We start from the raw sequence: 16,969 nt of genomic DNA, 5'->3' as shown, positions 1-16,969 counted from the left end.
TCCCCCTTAAAAATCAAATAAGAGAGCACCAACTATTATAATATCGACTCGATTCTTTCATCAGGAAAAGACGAAGATGGAGACAGCGGAACAGGAGGTGAGGAGGAGAGTGAATCTGAAGAAGAAGAAGGAGACTCTACGGTGGAGAGCGGAGAAGAAGACGAAGGGGATAGTGACCACGAAGACATTTTTTCCGGTAAGTGAATGAGCTGATCGTTACCATATTCCATACCCTCCTTAGACCATATGGATGGTCCCGCTGTTAGAATGGTCGTGGGTGCTTCCAGGAAAACAGAGTTGTCAAGGTGCTAGCGCCTCAAGCTAGGGGTTCCTGGGTTCGAATTCTCGCTCCTTCCAATGTTTTAATGTTTTACTCTCACTTTTACATTCTTTCAGTGCACCTTTCTTCTGTTGACCGTTACTCCAATATCGAGAAGCCTGATAATCTCAACCTTAAGGGCTGCTCCTCAACCACTTTAGTGCCCCCTCCTGCAGAGGGCTCAATGATATTTACCTGTGCCCTAACTTATTGAGGTAATTGGTCATGACTTCTACCGTCACTAAGACATCCTAAAGGATATCAACAGGTCATTTGAAACAGTTACCTTATCAAGAAAAACTTCGTCGGGGAAAATTTTTGCCGGGGAAAAATATTCGTCACTTGCTGGTAGTTGGTAAACGTATTAAGGCCGGGGAAAATTTCCGTCGGGGAAAAATATTCGTCACTTGGCCAAAATTTCGTCACTTTTTCCCGACGAAGTTTTCCCCGGTAAGGTAATTCCCGTTTCCAGTAAGCAGAGATTTATTAATCGTGTTGTTAAAAAGAAAAATCACTTTCTTCTTTAGATGAAGATATGCAGGGGTCTGGTGACGACTCTCTAGCTGATGACGAAAAATCTTCGAAGAAAAAGAACAAAAAGAAACGGAAGAAGAGCAAAGAAATTGAGGTAAAAAAAAGTTCCTTCGAACGACTCTTAATCCCTGCAGTTTTTCGACGGATAATTCAGAGGGAATACCTGTTTTTTCATCTTCCAAAAATTTTGATATTTGTGCTAGGGACAAGTTTCCCATTTGGCCTTCGAATAGTTTGCAAAATACTGAAGTTGAGCTGCAATGGCTTTTAAACGTTTATATCTGTGAGTCTAGTTTAGTGATTTTATGGAGCCATATTTTTCAGTAGCTCTATGGTGAAGTTGCAAGATGATATCATTCTTCTTTTCCCTTTCAACCCCGTTTTTAGAAGTTTAATCGTAAATTCAGAATCTTATTTTTAATGTTTTTTTCTTGTAGGAGGCAATAAACGAACTCCCGTATGTCTTTGACGGTAAGGATTGCTACGAAGCTTCATAAGTTTGCCAATTTTAAAAAGGGGAATGGATCAAATTATGGATCAAGCATTGATTCGCTTATCTTTCCTGGTTCGTTGACTTTCTTTTGGTCTTTATCTCACATTTTGTGACTAAATAATTTTTTGTATCCATTAAAACGTTTTTATTTGTTGGATGAAAATTTCAAGGAGCACTGTGTAGATTTTAAGGAAAACCATTTATTTTCACCACAGTAAAGGCTTGGGCACATCAGAAGTTTTTTTCGCGTTGGTGCAATGCAACATGCTCTATCCCACCAACACAAGAAAAAAAGTGCGTGTCCCATGGTTTCTTTTTGTGTTTCGTGAGACAAAAAGTGAGGAAAATACCCAAAAGACTTTGTCCCTGGGACAGTGGAGCAAATTTGATTCGAATCAATTTTGCTCCATTGTCCCAGGGACAAAAGTGAGATTTCACTTTTATTGGTAGAAAGAAAAATGGGGTGGACACACGAAAAAACGTTTCAGGTTGATGGTGTAACTGCAGGAGAGCCGGACGTGATAGTTTACGGTTTTGGACGGTAATATATTTTGCTAAAATAGATAAAGGTACAGTTCTTAAGTACAAACCAAACCTGAGAGGTGAATAATATGTCAACATAAGGCTCAATAAATCAAGATACTATGTAGAGGGCTACAATATAAAAGAACAACATCAAGATAAAGGAAATACTACTTACTAAACACGTTGGTAAGCTCTAATGCAGTGAGATATGTAGAAATATCATATTTTCTTTTTCTGGGCGTCTCTTCAGACTATAAGTTTTACAATTCTGGTTTTCTGTTTCGACATTGCAACTCTGTATTCACTCTACAGTGACCTTTGTTCATCTGAACGCAAAGCAGAAACAGAGCACACAAAGTCCCGTGAGACAGACGCTAGACAAAGAGAAACACACGAAGGAGAGCAAGCCTAAGGGAATACGTATCACATAATTACGTAAAAATTAACAAATAAATAGACAATACACTGACGATCAAATTAACATAAAAATATACAAAACAACTGCTATTCGGCAGTTACAGATGGAATGTAGTATGTTGCATTGCACCAACGCCAAAAAAAACTTCTCGTGTCCCCAAGCCTTAAACTTTCTGCGAAAGTTTCTTTCCTTAAAGGAGTCTGTTCAGCAAGTTGCGATCTTCTCTCTTTTTCATTTCAGCTCCCAACAATTTAACAGCGTTTCTGAAAATCGTTGGTGATAGGTTTGATATTTTCGTATCTTTGAAATGAGGATGAGTGTTGTTTAATGTAAATCTCATCTTTGTCGCTAACAAGAATCCTTTTTAACAAATACGGTGGACTCTCTCTAGTTCGAACTTCTATTACACGAATCTTTCTGCAATGTGAACTTAAAACATTGCTCTCCTTAGCTAGAAAGTTTGTAAAATGCTCTCTATAATTCGAAGAGCCGCTCGAATTAGAGAGAGACAACTGTAAGAGAGAGTATTTCTTAGTTAGGTTCGAACTTGAAACCACACCACACATTTTGCTGACCTGTCATGAATGTACGTTTCGTGGCAAGTGAATTTCACACACTAAATAGGGAATCAGATGTTAATAAAGTTGATGACCTGTCAACCGCCACACAACGTCAATTCTGCGCCATGGCGTTTCTGGCGGTCAGAAATTAAAGAGTTGGCGGCTTCCCTCTTCTACATTAGGGTAGACAGAGGCAAGATGATATATTTGTGTTTTTCTGCGATGAAGACGGCTTAGTCTCTGATTTATCTAGATCTTGACTGACTGAGGACGACGTTAATTCAGTACTTTCATTGTAGTCGTTCGCGGGTCAAAACTGCAGGTTATTCCAAATCGCTTCAGTCACTCCGCCTTCTTCAAAAGTGCAAATTCATAAACTCGCTAGATTTCAAAGGGAAGCCTCCGTCTACGTCATGGAGTAAGAAAATAGCTTTTTCGCTTACTTTAGGTCAGAGGAAGATATTCTTACGGTTTGTCAGAGAATCAAGAAATGTCATCACATCAAACTCGATGTTAAGAATATCACTAAAATGCAGGTTTGAACAAACTTTGCGGGTTTTATTGTGTCAATAATTCACCAAATTATCTTTTTTGCTCCCTTCCGTGTTACTAAGGTAATCATAATAAGGTCGAACCTGATCACATTTGACATACACCCAATGACTTTTATATACACTGAACAGGTATCCATGATACAGTTTTTTGATCCCGATCAAACAAATTCTTTGATCAGAGTTTTTTAAAAGTGGTACCCTAATTGTACCACTGCTCGATGTGGGTTAAAAGGGAAAAATTCATTGAATTATAAATTGACCAATATTGAGTTATGTTGCCATTAGGGTACCACTTTCCTCACTTTTCTCTCTTTCTGACTCCGATCGAAAATGAAAAAACACTCTACATTTAGGTTAAAGATACGTAGAAAAATCTGTTGAAACGCACGTGACCTTTGCTGTTGATTCAAGACAGAACGTTTATCCAAAACTTTTTTTACATTAATTACAGACGCTTTTTGATGTCATGTTGGACTATATAGAACATTTGTGTAATGACCCAAAACCTCGCTTGAAGTTAATCAACAATCTCACCGAGTAAGATTCTTTGTCTCCATTCCTTATTGTTATTTGCGCTCGCACGTGGCTTTAAACTTCATTCAAACTATTCAGCATGTAAATGATCAAGTCGGCCGAATGTTAACCAGAACTTTAAATAGGCTCTGATATTTTCGATTGGACCACCTTTATGAATGTCTATCAAATACATCAATTGTCTCAAAGCCCCGGTGGAACTTTTTCCGACAGTGAAAATTTCTATGGGAGTTCCAATGGGAATGGAAATTCTATAATTGATATTGTTCTCAGCTCAAAAACTCCCTTGAGGATGGTTTTGGAGTACAAGTTTATTCCATTGACTTTCAAATTAGGTTGATACCAAGTCAATTTCTGAAATGGGCTGAATTTGAAGAGTCTTTTTCCCACCGGGGAAAAATTTGGCTAAATTTTCCATTGGGCGGTTCAGCCGGGTCCAGTGACACAGGGGATGTTCAACTTAATATGTTATGGTGCACATTCGTGGTATTTTTTCCCTAAATATTGTATCGTCAGGTATTTTGACCCAGATACTGATTAGATAGAGCGTAACAAAGACATAAATGATTGAGTTTCTTTTCTTTTCGCTCTTTTTCAAGATTCTTAACAGAACTGTTTACTGACGTTCAAAAACACGCCAACAAAACCATGCTATCCAAAATTAAAAATCTATTCAAGAAAATTAACCAGCGTGTGCAGAGAAAAGGTATTTTCTGCTTAAATATGACCATGCTTTAATGTGGCGTCTATTCAACCTATTACCTTTAACCTCCATTCTAATTTAACACCGGTTTTTGGTTTTCTCCTCGAAAAGTTGCTTTGATGAACTATTATTTTCATTTTCGACATTAAGGGATAGTTTCACTTTTCTAAAGAGAAACCACATGTCCATACTCTGATCACTGGGTATTACATAGGTAATTTTCCCTATGAAGGTACAAAACGACTCAAATGCTTCAAAATTTCAATTTGTTAACTTTCTCTTTTTCTTTTAGGCGGTCAGACGCGAATATTCCCTTCACTAAGCGAGGTTTGTTAAGCGAGATTCAATTGTCAACTCCTTTCTTGTTCCTCTCACTTCCAGAGTTGAGCATGACAATTGTGCAAACAATGGAGCGACTGTCTGAAACCCTGTAGATTAGAGGCCATCATTAGATTCTTAATCAATAAGACGTTTTTTATACAAGAACAAACTATATTTAAGAACATAACGATTCAACGGTCATAGATTTATATTAACATTTATTAACGAAAACACTCACAAAATGATGAAATTAAGAACATTTTAAGAACATTTTGACGCCTAAACCATAAAAAGTTAAGAACATCTGAAGGCTTTGAAAGTTCTGAATGTTCTTATAAAAAACGTGAATCTATTACCAATTTTTGTTTCAGTTGACATTACTGCGCTTGGTGTGTGTGTTATATCCAACCTCTGATCTCAACCACGTCATCACAACCCCTGCACTGGTATTGATTGCCATGATACTGGCTAAGGTAAGGTGGTCGTGCTATTCATGATATGCACCACTGCAATGACTTCACGAAATTATGCAACTTTTTCTGTTTTTGTTCCACCCAATACGTCACGTGTTCTATTGTTTAAGTGGCGTATCGGGTGGAAAATTTTAAAGTTTTTAGAAGACTCTCCATTGGTGCATATCATGAATACCATTCCCTCAACAGAGGTACTAATTATTAATTTGAATTGTTTCAATTCAATGATATTCCACTCGTAATTATCTTTTCGATGAACACAGAGCGCCATTATTATCTATTTTGAAAGTTGCTGTTTTTTTTAGTCACCCCTGCAGATTAAATCGAGACTGACTGATGATACGTATCCAACAACATCCTTATAAAGCTTGGTCGAGTTACACCACTCTCTACCTCAGCGAAAAAGCCTCAATTAAATCCAGCACGCTATTTAACGTATCTCCTACCCTTTGCTTACAAAACAAAAGAACTTTCTCCCCTTTCAGCGCCGCGCGAACACTACTCTATATCTCACGTTTATCGCTTCGTATACACTCTGTGCGCATTGTCTGTTTGATAAAAGATTTCCGTACGGAGACCTTTGCGATGAAGTATGATTTATAAATAGCAACACTTCTCTCATCGTCTCCCTTCTTTCACCAACACTTCATTGCAGCGGTCGGTTTGAAAAATCTCTAATGAGAAAAGACAATGACAACAGACCCTCTACGGCAATGAATTTTGAAATTAGGCCGTATATACTCGGTCTGTGTACAGACAACGCGAGCACACGTTTCCAGAAATTCTTTTGCTGCTTTGAGACACGCCTATATCCTATATCATAAAAAATATATTTTTAAGTGATGATGCTGTAATGTGGACATTATACCTCTGTTTGTGTTGACATTTTGTTTTTCATTTCGTCTCATTAAAACCTTCTTTCCACGTCAAATTTTATAGGGTCATTTCCGAGATATCAAAGATGTAGTTAGTGGATTATATCTTTTACAAATCACCTATAATGTAAGTATGCCAATACAAAGCAAGATATAGTTTGATCGGTTTAATCTGAAACATAAAATCTCTATTTTTCAAACTATACAACTGCAAAATGAAAGTTTTATATATCGGAGAGCTAGTATTATTTCTATCTCGTCCAAGGTCTTTAAAACTTTGGCTTCCTCGAACTTTTCTGCTAGCCCCTTAGACATTCTAGCTAACGAGGATCACCGTCTCAACATACCGATCCATTCTTAAAGGTAGTGGATTACCCTCCCTTCAAAGAAATCTTGTAATCTCACTTGTAACAAAATTTATAGCTTTATTTTTATTTTTTTTTAGTATGTGAAAGAAGCCAAACGCTATTTACCTGAAGTCATCGCCTTTCTTTCGAAGCTACTTTTCCTGGCCGCCCCAGTCAACGCGAGTATAGATAGTATGCGCTTTCATTCGTTTTAATTTAAGATATTTGAATTTTGTTGTTTGTTGTTTGTTGCTATTTCCTTTTTTCAGGGGTTATAGTCATATTTAGCAGTGGTGGATCTGGAGTAGGAAAGTTTCGAAATTTATGCCGGAAGTCTTCATTTCCTTATAAAAGAAACACTCTCTGTCATATGTTTTGAACCGCCCCTCCCCCTCAGATCCGCCACTGTTCAAAGTAATGGTTCTTTTGTAGACAACTGAGAGACGCAAAAACGAGTTCCCTCGATAATTCGGAGTCATTTTAGACTAGAGTGTACTCATATGACTGAACTTTGCTTTCTAGTTTTTTTTAATGACGCCGAGTCCAGTGAAGTACTCCGCCTAACCGCGCCATTTCAGTCTATAAAAAAGCTAAGTTGACCCCGGGCTAGCGTCACTTAATTTTATTTGTATCATCAATTTACCGGACTTCCATTTTGTTTTATTTTGTAGAATTGTCAGCATCTGTACTGAACTTACGTTTTATTTTGTAGGATTGTCAGCATCTGTACTGAACTTACGTTTTATTTTGTAGAATTGTCAGCATCTGTACTGAACTTACGGAAAGAAGAGAAGAACTTGATACTGGTCAAAACGAAAATGTAAGACGTCGCTTCTTGTGTGAAATGTTTTTGCTATGGTATACACCTTTTTTATAAGAACAAACGGTATAAGAACGTAAGGCTTCGATGGCTAAATAATTAAGAAAATTTCGAGGTTGGACTCTAAAACACCCCATTTCTTAGGCTGGACTCTAAAACACCCCATTTCTTAGGCTGGACTCTAAAGCACCCCATTTCTTACGCAATCGTACTTAGATACTCACAAAATGGTGAAATTAAGAACATTTTTAGGCTTAATACTCAAATAGTTAAGAACATCCGAAGGCTTCAAAAAATTTGGATGTTCTTATGAAAAAACGTGTTCAAGTCTGCAACGTTAGAGTGGAGAACTAGCGGAAAATAGTTGCAGTTTAAGATGCCGGGGTCTCAAATTTTCACGAAATGTATTGATTTTTCTAGCAGTGACTGTGAAGTCATTTTTGAGAAAAATCGAACCGTTTAAAAAAGGAAACTCTATTTAAATTTAAAGATTTTGAATGTGTACCCCTTACACTGGTGGACTATCCTAAAATACACGCTTTCAACTCTCTTTTATTCGAACTTCCATTATTCGAATCTCACCTCAGTTCGAACTAAAACATTGGTCCCCTCAGCTGGAAAGTCATTCGAAATACTTTCCGTAATTCGAATCATAATTCGAATCTTTTCATAAATCGAAGAAGATTCTTGGTCCCTCAACTGTATTTTCTCAAATTAGGCATTCATGATTTATGGAGACGGGATGGAGTTTTTACAAGCTCTTATTTGATTTTGTTGGTCGTTAACCAGTAATAAAACAATATTGTTACTTTTTCTAAAGAACGCGTCAATTTTTTTACTTCAAATGACCAATTATTAAAGTATCTTATAAAAACTCCATCTAATCTGAGATTTATGGTACGGAACTCATTAAAGGACGGCGCTTTTCAGAGGAAATACGATACTCCTCTTTTACTTCTTATTAATTGTGTTGTGTACTCTCCATCCAGGAAAAAGAAACCTCAAGCAATCAACCTTGTGGAATGTTTATCAATAAAGCAAGATGAAGTTTCGTCTGCCATGGATTCAGATAGATTCAAGTAGGTGATATTCATTCTGATTTTTCGACATGTGAATTTCCCATGAAAATTAATAAATTTCCATTGAGGCTAGAATGTTATTCTATTTTTTTTAACAACATGTCCTTATTCATGATATGCACCACTGGAGAGTGTTCTGAGAACTTTTAAAATTTTCCACCCAATACGTCACTTAGTCAATAGAAAAAGAGACGTATTGGGTGGAACAAAGACATAAAAGTTGCATAATTTCGTGAAGTCATTGCAGTGGTGCATATCATGAATATGGCACGGTTAGCCATCTTAGCCAAATTGTTCTTATTTTTTGCTCAATACTCAAGTTCAAAAATTGTCTTTTCTGTCGATGAATTTTTAGGTGGCAAATAAACGTTACCAAATAAAACAGCCAAATAATAATTTCCCAACCATTTCTGTTGCAAATGTTTTTATACCCAGGTTGTATTTAAGGTTTTAGGTCACCTTGAGCCAGAATCTATACATGTTTTTTTATAAGGATAATGTTTATAAGCATATGTAGGTTCGGTTCTTGATACCTTAAGGGAAGAAATTTTCGCGAGAAGAAATTTTCGCGGAATTTAATTTCGCGAATCAGAGTTTCAAAATGGTAAATTTCGCGGAATTTAATTTCGCGAATGAGCCGATTTTAAAAGTTTCACGGAATTTAATTTCGCGATTGAGAAGAATTTATCAACTTAGATTAACTTTTAAGCATCACGGAGTTGTTTAAATTTGTTTATATTTGATAAAAAATACACGTTATAATGCTTAAAAATCAATTGTGTCCATTATTTTTGGTAATACCTGGTCAAAAACAACAAAATAAAAGAAGAAGAAAAAAAATAGAATTTCGCGGAATTTAATTTCGCGATTTAACAATTTTGGTGTGTTTCGCGGAATTTAATTTCGCGAATTACGCCCAAATTTCTTCCGCGAAAATTTCTTCCCTTTAAACAATGGCTTTATTGTTTAAGAACAATAGAATGTTAAGCTTAATGCGAGCCTGAAATCAGGGGCAGACACTTGCTTATAAAAAAACATGTAAATTGATAAGTTGATCTTGCTCTATAGATTATCGTGTGTATGGAATGTTCTTCAGATGACCAAAAAATTCAGCAAGTTATACGTCGATCTATCAAGTTACAATGAAGTTTTCACACCGTGTTTATCACTACTCGAAAGGTATCACCTATGATTGTCTATCAACCCTAAAATCTTGGATTCGAATTTCTTATGCACAGATATCTTATATAAAACACTAGATAGAGCTACTCTATCTTTCCCAAACTGCGGCAGTTGAAGCAAAACAATGCGAATCTTGAGCAACCAGACCCAGTATACCAGAGAGAATTTTGATAGACACTGCCATGCCCTCAAAATTTGCAAAGGCAAAAATTGTGACGTTGCTCTATGAAAGATGGTGCAAAATTTTGCTTCAATTAGGGACGGGGAAGCTCCATTTATTGTTTTATTTTATAAGATATCTGTGGTCTTATGACGTAAAATTTCTATTGTATACAAATGCCTGGAAGACCTTTGAAGGGGAAAACTGGGGTAAAAATCGGGTAACGGTGATGAAATTTTTAGGCAAATGACGAAGTTTTCCCCTAGAATTTTTTTCTGTTCAATTTCAATTTGGTGATGACAAAGCTTTTTCTCCTCTTTAAAGATAGGCTTTTTTTTAACTTCAGAATCCCAAAAGAAAAGTTCAACAAGACAACGAAAGCGCTCTACGACGAAGTGGCGTTACTTTTAAAAAGCCAACAAGATAAACCAAAAATTGCTTTAACAATGCAAGCACGAAAACCGAAACCTCTACCGTTACTGGAGCCTCAATTCGATGAAAAGTAAGCTCATTTTAGTCGTTTAACGAGAAAAACGTGTCGTTATCTCCACCAGTTATTTAAGTTCTCCGTCTTTTAATGGTTATTCATTCAGCTTATTTAATTAACCTTTAGTGAGCGCTGTTTTTTTTTAAACTCAAAACTTTAAAGTGCCATAAAAGCTTGTAGCCTTTGATTTAGAAGATGGTTCTGGTACCATTGAAAAGCTATTTTCATACTCTTTCTAAAAGCATTCAGTGGCGTCCCTCGGGGTCTAAGGGTTAAAACTATTTTCTTTCTCGATAACAAGCCTCAAACAATTGTCTAGATTCACCAAAGGGAGTTGCAACGTCTATGCAGCATGTCATTTGCTTCCGATCGCTTCAATGAATTTTCTAAATCCTTGGGTTATCTTGGAAAATTGTAATTGTCATCAACCATCCTTTTTTAACCATGTTTTTCACTACTTCCCATTACTTTCTGTAAACACTCACTACTTTTCGAACTAGGAAATGAAAAGTCATGAATATGAAAGATTACTATGTAAGGCCACGCCTTCCCCACAAAGTGGCCCCCTTGAAATTCTGTATAAATGTGAGCAATAACTTTGGTGTCCATTTCAGCTACGAAGTCAAACCGAAACGGAAAGCAGGCGATAAAGCACAAAACGAAGCCAAGAAATTGAAATATAAACTCAAGAAAGAAACTAAGGTACGAATGAAAAATCTAATCTCTCATTATCTAAATTCATCTTGTAGCAGGTATATCCAGACATATCATCTTTCTCTAAGCACACTCAAACAGAAATTTACACTTTGCGCCTGAGCCAAATTTTACTGGTCCTTATAAAAAAACATGTAACGCTGAAACATATGAATTACTTTTGGTCTCGACTGCATCCATATAAGGTGATTATGTTCCAAATCATGGCTGTATGTGTATGTCTTGTTTCTTGTAGGGTGCAATACGCGAGATACGAAAGGATGCACAATTCTTGGCTAAAGAACAACTCAAAGAAAAACAACATAAGTATGTCATATTGTCCTTGTCTCTAATAGAAAAACATGTCCCCCAAATGAGAGGAGACCATAATTTCCCGGAAATTTCTGGAACCCTTTATCTCCAAGGCGGAGGGGAGGTTAGAGGTTGGAGAAAATTTCTTTGAGGTACTAGAGTTTAGAGAGAAAAAAAGCTTTTATAATAAAATGAGATTCTGTCCCCCATTAAGTCAAAATAGCGATAATTTGCAATAAATTCGATATTGAATTGTAAAACTTTTACACTATTAGGGATATTTCAAGCGCATTTTTGCATAAATAGTGCACTTTCATTTCATTTGTTTACCTGTGTACTTATTCTTTCTCTTCTTTCAGGGATAACATTCGAAAACAGAAGGTTAAAGATCTTCAAAAACAAATTGATAACGAACGACAAGAAATCAAAGAAATGGAAAAAGGCAGATGATTATAAAGCTATCATTTGTTTTATTTTTATATTGCCAAAATTTTATTTTAACTGTTTCTTTTTAGATTTGATACAGAGAGAACCCCTCAAAATTAAACTTAAAACATCCTTGTGATTTGACTTTTTTTACTTTGCGAATCGCGAATTTTTTTGTTCGCGATTGCCATTTGTATTCAGTTTCGCGATTCAATGAATTGGATATTTGTTTAAAGAAAAGGTTAAAACAGACTGCTTTTGCTTGAAATATAACATATTAGGTGCAAAAATAGTATCAGAATTATAAAAAATGGTGGCAAAAGTAACGCAACGTAAAAGATAAGTTCGCGATTTTGTGTTTTTGAACAGTACAAAATCTAGTTACACTTGGGTAATCAGTTGAACTAGCCTCCAAAACATCTCCTTTGACCAAAAGCATGTTTGTCGTGACAAGCCAACACCTTATGCAAATCCCATCACTCTAATACATTCACCTTTTAATGAAATTACCTTGACTGACATGAATGATTTTGGATTTGCTGACAGGAATAAATCTATTTAACAGAACCAAATCTGCAAGAATTACTGTTTTTATAACATTTTTAACAAAAGGCCAAATAATGATATTTTTTGTCAGAACTGAATATTTTGAAAGTTTTTCAGACAAAACTCTGAAAAAGTAGATGTCTTTTAAAACACAGGGACAACCAGCCATTAAAGGTTAAATTAATCTTCTTTTTCTTTTTTAGGGTCATAACTTAAATGCAGAAATAATGGGTCATTCCATTTTATATCCATGCAGGGGTTGGACGAGCAGAATTCCCAGGGGGTACAAAAGAGTGTTTTTTCATTTTTCCATGTGGTAAAATTTTCCAGTGCGTAAAGGACTGATTTCAGTTCGTTCACCATCACTTTTAAGGTATTCTGAAGGGTTATTTTGGAAGTTTGTTATCATTTTCCAGGGGGTATCCACACATTCCCAAGAAATGTTTTTTAAATTAAAAAGGCTCGGCCTAATTATGACTCAAAAACACAAGAAGAACTAATCACTATGAAACATATATTCAAATGGTGTAAAGAAAGTTGTAAACAAATGATTTAGAAATTCATACTACATTAAGGATCTTGAGAATGGGCTTTCCAGAAAAAAAATTGAATATGGGGGGTGGAGGATATAACAATTTTCAATGATTTACCCACCGGACAAGCATCACGATCAGTTTACCCCCCGGACAACCCAAATTACCCCCTGACAGAGCAAATTTACCCCCGGATAAAACAAATTTTGATGATTTTTCGCTAACCCCGGACAATATATCCAACCCTCCCCCCCCCCATGTACGGACATTTTCTGGAAGAGCCCAATCCTCGAAAAGAAAAAGAACAGTCAGTGTAAAGTTGTTCAAACGCAATGTCAAATATCATCGGAAGCCTTACTGAATGGAACTGAAACAAAACAATGATATGCCCAGTCATCCATCAGGCGGAAAGGTAACAATGAAATTACAATCAAAGCTAGGATGTACTAAATTTACTGCTAAAGTGTAAAGAATGGTATAGCTATAGTGGAGAGCCAGGCTGGTTTGTTGCCCGTGACATATCTTATAGGACTAAATCTAAATGGGTAAGGGGTTGTTTGTGATACATTTTACACTCAGAATTCCATGTTTTTTCAGATGGTATGGTTATTTAGATTTTTTTAAATCAGCTGTTTTAATAGGGTAGTTCTCGTTTTTGTAGTTTTGCCTATAGCGTCATATTTTTGGTCACAAAAATATTTCCCTGGAATATTTGCTGGTATGTGGCGATAACATTTTAAACCGGTCACAGATTTCTGTAAAACCTGATGGGCTAAATCGAGTATTTGAAGCTTTTCTAAGAAGTGAAGCTTCTGATTGGTCAAGCGCTGAAATTCTATTTTAATTTCACGTGACCTAGGTAGGATTTCCTACCGAGATACCGGCACACTTTTCAGCTAAAGTATTCTATCTAGTCCTGCGGGCTATAAAAATCTGTGAAACCGGCCTGACATTGCTCTTTACAGATGAGTTTTTGTTTAACTAGAGACTAACTATGACAAATTACACTTCCAATACGAAAGTTAACTTTTTTATGATAAAAAAACCAGAAGTTTGAATAAATTATCATGTCACTGGATCATTGTCATTCTGCTACTAATCCACTTATCTTGATCAAGGTATATTAATAAGATTGCATTACATTTTTGTAGCATTTTTCCTTTCGATATACAAGGCTGTACGTGTGGTATAAAGTATTCTGCAGATCAAAGAAACGGTAAGTGTGAACTTAAAGGTTTTGTTTTTAAATAAGAGTGATATCGTTTGCTTACTCATCAATTTCAATTCACAACCTTTTTCACATTGGATTGACACGGGTGTGGAGCAAGATTGGTCAGAAATGAGAAAAGAAAAACATTTTTTTGCTTAAATATCAGCATAATATAACAATAACAAGACACTGTCCTGATATGAAATATGTATATGATATGAAACGAGAACACTTGTAAAAATAAAACCTTTAAAGTCAGTCGTTTGGTTTAAATGTGCACTCTTTCTTGCTCCTATGGAAACCATTCCTAAGTGAACACTACATTAACATAACACTGTCATGGTTTTCACATGGTAACAGATGCACTTTTTAGTTTCATGTTATTTGAGAATTCACAAAATGCAAATCTAGCATCATAGGCCACCCTTTCTTTTGTAATTATTTTTTTAGTTTTAGAGAACTGTGTCCATAATAAAAGTATTGAGTCAAACAACAAATAAAAAGTTTTAATGTGTATACAGGGTGTCCTGAAAAAAAGTCCTGTGTCAGAAAACGTGTGTGTTTTTGTGTGTGTTTGTCAGTATTTACGTGTTTTACTATAATACGATCTTTAATGTCTTTTTTACTTTATTTGAACGAGACGTCCATTAAAATATTTCATTACACAATTAATATCTCGATATGTTTGTAAGTTTATTGCGTTTCTGTTTCATCGTAGCAACTAGCAAGTATTCAGTGTTAATATAGTTTGTTGCATTAAAGTGAGAAACTAGACAAAAACACAAAAAAAATTTACTTGTAGTCGTGGTCTGACACAGTCTTTTTTTCGCGACACCCTGTATTCACAAAATTGTATCTCGAATTCTCACTTTTTTTCTTTGACTTTCTAAAAACGTACATTTGTACAACAAAGAAAGAACTAAAAAGGGCCTGTAGTTAAAATTAACTTTTGTAAAAATCCTATATGATGGAGTACTTTCTAATATTTTGGCGATAACAGACAAAGGAGACAAAGCCCTTCTACTTGACATGTTCAAACTCGATATTTCTTCCGGATATTCTGTACTGCGAGGAATTTTTTAACCATTGTTATCCCAGAAATGAAGCCAAAAACCAAATGGGGTTTTCCACTTGGGAATTCTTTTGGCCTTTTCGTTCACCGGGGGCTTGATGATATTCCACTCTGGTTGTAACATAAGGTTTTGTTTATAAAACAATTTTCTCGCATCTCGCACGTAGGAAGTGAGTTGTTATAATTGAGTTTTAATGTAAATCCGTTTTTTTTTTTCAGGAACCCTATATAAGATGGTGATACAGATATCATTTCGTCCAATCATTTTGCTTCTGCTTGTATCATCTTTAATCGAGTCTGGGACGACTTATTATTTAAAGAAGGGCTTTCGAAAAACAATCGATAATGATAACAAAAGAAGTTTTAAACTAATTAGACACGGTTTTGATAATGTAGATGAACCAATCAGAATTGATTTAGATTCTCTACAACCAATGAGAAATGGCCTTAAAGATTTCTATCAACCAATCAATGAAGATTCAATGGACTTTAAGAAACCAATCAAATCAAATCATTACCCTTTTCAAACAACAAACAAAAAAAGCCATTTCAATAAACAGACCGTAATCGAACCAATAGAAAACGAATCATTGGATTTTGGACCAATCAGTGAAGACCTGAATCAAATCAAACCAATAGAAAACGACCTTTTGGAATATGAACCAATCAGTGAAGACCTGAATCAAATCGAACCAATCAACGACTTGGAATATGACAACGATTGGCGTAAATGTGGACGAAGATGGTGTGACGGGCAGTACCGCATGTGTGACTCTGTTGCAAAGTCCCCTCGGGAGCAATACGAATGTAACATCGAGTTGTGGAAATGTCAAGACATTAGATGCTAGTATCAAAAACATCAGTTTGAGTAGACTGACTAAATAAAAGATAAAATAGGTATTTCTTTAGTATGATAACCTTAGTATAATAACTTTTACCAGGACAATTTGATTGTATTTGATATTTTTTTTGGTGTAGCATTAGTAAATGAATGTTTTTAGAACTTTTTTCTTAAAAAAGAAGCTTCTTTTCTAAAAGCGTGTGCACATTGAAACATTTTCAAGCCTATATTTGACTATGTTATTACTGTTACAAACTTGGGAGTCGGAGAAAAGATTTCTTTTGAGGGAAACTCGTTTCACTGGTTTTCATAAGTCTCAGAAGAGTTTTAAATAGGGTGCGCGACTAAGTTGCGGTGTTCATGGTACTTAACAAATGAATTCTTGCATTGGATACCTTGTTTTTTCGTATAAAAGATATGTATGAACTCGTAAAGTTATTGGCACATACAGGGTGTCCGGAAAAAAAGTATCGAGTTTGAACATGATTCGGAGTAGAAGGTTGTTGCGTGTGTTTAACGAAATACAAGAAAATATATTATATACCAACACAATAGTCATTACGATTAAAAACAATTAAATTTCTTTACAATTTTCATGACGTTAAAGTTATTGAGAATTGTTTTTTGTAAAAGTTATTCATAAAAGATGTCTCATGACAATTAATATGACACAGAAAGAAACTGTTATAAACATTGCAAATTTAGTGAAACACAAGAACTTTCTTTATTTCCGGACACCCTGTAATGTAACAGTAACGACATACACCTTTTTTTATAAGAACATCCAAATTTTTTAAAGCCTTTGAATGTTCTTAATTTTTTGAGTTTCAAGCCCGGGTTTCAAGCCTAAATATATTCTTAACATGTTCTTATTTTCCCCATTTTGTGAGTATTTTCATCAATTTTCCGAAGAAATCGGCTGTTTTAAAGCCCACAAAGCCTTAAAATATTC

At 35.5% G+C, this 16,969-nt stretch overlaps 2 protein-coding genes across 2 annotated transcripts in view; both read left to right on the top strand.

Annotated features, from left to right (window-relative positions):
- LOC136798475 (nucleolar protein 14-like) overlaps window positions 1–11,939 on the top strand; it is a 36,251-nt gene extending 24,312 nt beyond the window's left edge. Inside the window, exons 11-28 of the mRNA XM_067055090.1 lie at window positions 65–196; window positions 847–947; window positions 1,291–1,324; window positions 2,530–2,572; window positions 3,298–3,385; window positions 3,855–3,940; window positions 4,537–4,643; window positions 4,933–4,967; window positions 5,333–5,434; window positions 6,374–6,436; window positions 6,755–6,848; window positions 7,410–7,476; window positions 8,466–8,555; window positions 9,624–9,734; window positions 10,244–10,399; window positions 10,999–11,086; window positions 11,334–11,404; window positions 11,749–11,939. Of these exons, the coding sequence (XP_066911191.1) occupies window positions 65–196; window positions 847–947; window positions 1,291–1,324; window positions 2,530–2,572; window positions 3,298–3,385; window positions 3,855–3,940; window positions 4,537–4,643; window positions 4,933–4,967; window positions 5,333–5,434; window positions 6,374–6,436; window positions 6,755–6,848; window positions 7,410–7,476; window positions 8,466–8,555; window positions 9,624–9,734; window positions 10,244–10,399; window positions 10,999–11,086; window positions 11,334–11,404; window positions 11,749–11,839 (1,559 nt within the window). The 3' untranslated portion in view covers window positions 11,840–11,939. The remainder of the gene's footprint in view (window positions 1–64; window positions 197–846; window positions 948–1,290; window positions 1,325–2,529; window positions 2,573–3,297; window positions 3,386–3,854; window positions 3,941–4,536; window positions 4,644–4,932; window positions 4,968–5,332; window positions 5,435–6,373; window positions 6,437–6,754; window positions 6,849–7,409; window positions 7,477–8,465; window positions 8,556–9,623; window positions 9,735–10,243; window positions 10,400–10,998; window positions 11,087–11,333; window positions 11,405–11,748) is intronic.
- Window positions 11,940–13,259: 1,320 nt separating this feature from the next.
- Window positions 13,260–16,251, top strand: LOC136798473 (uncharacterized). Its single transcript, XM_067055088.1, has 3 exons — window positions 13,260–13,306; window positions 14,046–14,110; window positions 15,396–16,251. Exons 1-3 carry the CDS (start codon window positions 13,275–13,277, stop codon window positions 16,022–16,024), a joined length of 726 nt encoding a protein of 241 aa, XP_066911189.1. The 5' UTR covers window positions 13,260–13,274; the 3' UTR covers window positions 16,025–16,251.
- Window positions 16,252–16,969: the final 718 nt, after the last annotated feature.

The sequence above is a fragment of the Clytia hemisphaerica genome, unplaced genomic scaffold (assembly GCF_902728285.1).
Source record: "Clytia hemisphaerica strain Z4C2 unplaced genomic scaffold, Clytia hemisphaerica genome assembly, whole genome shotgun sequence".
NCBI lineage: Eukaryota > Metazoa > Cnidaria > Hydrozoa > Leptothecata > Clytiidae > Clytia > Clytia hemisphaerica.
The sequence above is the reverse complement of the archived record's forward strand: the minus strand, read 5'-3'. Positions and strand labels throughout refer to the sequence as shown.

Bases quoted from the DNA above. Each gene is read 5' to 3' on its own strand.
- LOC136798473 (XM_067055088.1), top strand. From the start codon at position 13,275: ATGATATGCCCAGTCATCCATCAGGCGGAAAG. The intron at 13,307-14,045 runs GTAACAATGAAA...ACATTTTTGTAG, and splicing joins GTCATCCATCAGGCGGAAAG to CATTTTTCCTTTCGATATAC. The intron at 14,111-15,395 runs GTAAGTGTGAAC...TTTTTTTTTCAG, and splicing joins TTCTGCAGATCAAAGAAACG to GAACCCTATATAAGATGGTG.